Here is a 2,500-nt window from a genome sequence, read left to right as displayed (position 1 = left end):
TTCTCAACGATGGACCAGGATAATGACCGCCGGGAAGGTAATTCAAACTTTCAAACTTTATACATGTCGATATATTTTTATATTATATTACACCTCCTTTCTGCTTTTATAAAGTGTCAACCTGATAGTCCAGTCAGCTGGTTGGAACTCAGCAACTTGTGTTCCTGTTGTATGAACTCCTACATTTTATTACCGCATCCCTTCGCCCCACTAGGGAAAAGCTGCTCAAAAAGCTTCGGCTACGGAGGCTGGTGGTACAACAACTGCTACCGCCTCAACCCGACCGCTCCCCTTGGGAACCGCAACGGAGACAACACCAAGGCCCGCCTCTACTACTGGGGACCGGACATCTACACAGTCCAAGGCATCCAGGCTCTGCAGCTCAAGATCCGAAAGAACTAGCCACGCGCTGGCGCCCCCTCCCTCCCGTGTTACTTCGAGAAAGAGTGTTTGTGACGAGGTGTTCATAGTCGGACTGAACTCACTAAGGGCAAAGGGCTGTCCAACCTCGCCTCCCCCAGAAGGGAAAGGTTTAAACATGGCACTACTTCTGTTTGTTATACACAGAACATTCGAGGCCTGCAATAACAGTTCGTTTTCCTGATGTGTGATGATGTATATACACAGAAACAAACACATAGAAGTCCGGTGTTCCCTTTAAGGTTAACTGTGTCTTTCACTGGGTTCTCTTGCCTATTGACCGTAGTTACTTAGCTTCGTCTGTATGTTCTGATTTCTTTAATCATCATATATCTTAATATTTAATTTGTTATTTTGACATTATGTCCATCCAGGTTTAGGAAGACTCCATCCCGAAAACTCACACTTATTTATTTACTTGAGTTTTAAGAGAAGTGTTGATAAGGATTACTGTTTATATCGTGGTGCTGCTACTTTATATTTAAAGTCTGCCACCGGTAAGCAGAAAGTCGACCTATGAGCTTTGCTTATTGAGATGAAATTCACTCGCAACACTCTCATAAAATTCCTTTACCCAGGATGCTGGAATTTAGCAGTCATTACTAACATAATACTAAGAATTACTCATCTGTACCAAGGAACTTTATAGCAATGCATCTAGAATACCATGTAGCTATGCCAAAAAAAAAAAAAGATGTACTGAAGGCATGTAATTAAGATGTTATTTTCTGAATGTCTGTGTTAGCTATTAATCCGCAATCCATGGCGCTTCTATGCATTTCAGAGATCTTCATTTGTTTACTTTTAAATCCACTCACGAAATAAAGAAAAACGTTCTGTAGGTACGTTTCTTTTTACCCTGAAAAAAAAAGATGCTACAGTGATTTATACATATGTATTTTATTTTAAAAGGTATTCATTCCTTTTATTCACGACAGGATAAGAAAAATTGGCTTCTCCAGACATTGTTACTCTGCACACAGCAAATATTTCAAGGCATAATCATAGAAAAATTATAGTCTGTATATATGCGTTTTGAAAGACCAACGATGATTCAACGGCATACACGTTGGTTCTCGGGCATACTTTTTTTTTTCTTTTTCCCAAACAAAAGGAAATAAGTGATCGATTATGACACTCTTTTAGACTGCCATCACGTGTTGTAGTATCGAAGTTTTGACGCATATTGATTCAATCGTGATACATACTCATGGTTTTCAGGAAGCTTAACACCATATATATAAATTATATATATATATATATATATATATATATATATATATATATATATATATATATATATATATAATATAAGAATTTTTCATATGTAAATTTCATTATACTTTATTCTGTTCAATTTTATGCAATTTGTGTAACTTCGTCGTATTAGTGTTCTTCATATACCAATTCATTTAAATGTAGGCCTATTCTTATTGCATTTACTGTACCGTTAAGTCTTGTGGGTAGCGTAGCATAACGGTCTTTAAGGCTCGTGGGTGTGGGAATGAATTCATTCCTCTATTAAGTGTGTCTGTTATTATAACGGTCACAGAAACATTTTTAACCCTTAATATTTTATTCAACAAGAAAAAAAAACAATAAACAAATGGCATATCATTATGGAAATCTTAGCAATAAACACAATAATTTAAATAAGTAATATTCTCAAATAATTCAATTCATATCTAAAGTTAATTCTATATACCCTCCCTTCTCCTACTAATTATGAATCGATGACATTTTCATAAACGTTAATAAAAATATACGTGAGACAGAATCGAGACCCTCACACCCAGTCTAACCGTGTTCCTTCCGCGATTGTACCTAGGCCATAAGCCGATGATTTCCCTTCCTTTCATCTTTATAATTTTCCTCTTTTACACTTCGCTCTAATAACTAACACCATTCTCTATCTATTCATTGATACCCCCTAGAAGTGTCACCTGCGACCACTTCCATTACAGTATTCCTATCCACAAGGCATTATGGTGTGCTGTTTTCGCCACATTCTGCGACAGGAACAACGAAGGGAAGGGCAAGAAAACACACGAATATGCCGAAGGTCTTTTCACTATTGCTT

General features: G+C 36.9%; 1 protein-coding gene across 1 annotated transcript in view; it reads left to right on the top strand.

Annotated features, from left to right (window-relative positions):
* Positions 1–1,261, top strand: part of LOC113811709 (fibrinogen-like protein 1) — an 11,166-nt gene extending 9,905 nt beyond the window's left edge. Inside the window, exons 7-8 of the mRNA XM_027363504.2 lie at positions 1–37; positions 215–1,261. The exon at positions 1–37 is cut by the window's left edge and continues 103 nt beyond it. Of these exons, the coding sequence (XP_027219305.2) occupies positions 1–37; positions 215–402 (225 nt within the window). The 3' untranslated portion in view covers positions 403–1,261. The remainder of the gene's footprint in view (positions 38–214) is intronic.
* The last annotated feature ends 1,239 nt before the right edge of the window (positions 1,262–2,500 follow it).

Source organism: Penaeus vannamei, chromosome 9 (genome assembly GCF_042767895.1).
Source record: "Penaeus vannamei isolate JL-2024 chromosome 9, ASM4276789v1, whole genome shotgun sequence".
In the NCBI taxonomy this organism is placed as follows: domain Eukaryota; kingdom Metazoa; phylum Arthropoda; class Malacostraca; order Decapoda; family Penaeidae; genus Penaeus; species Penaeus vannamei.
Note: the sequence above shows the minus strand (reverse complement) of the source record. Positions and strands in the feature narration are given on the sequence as shown.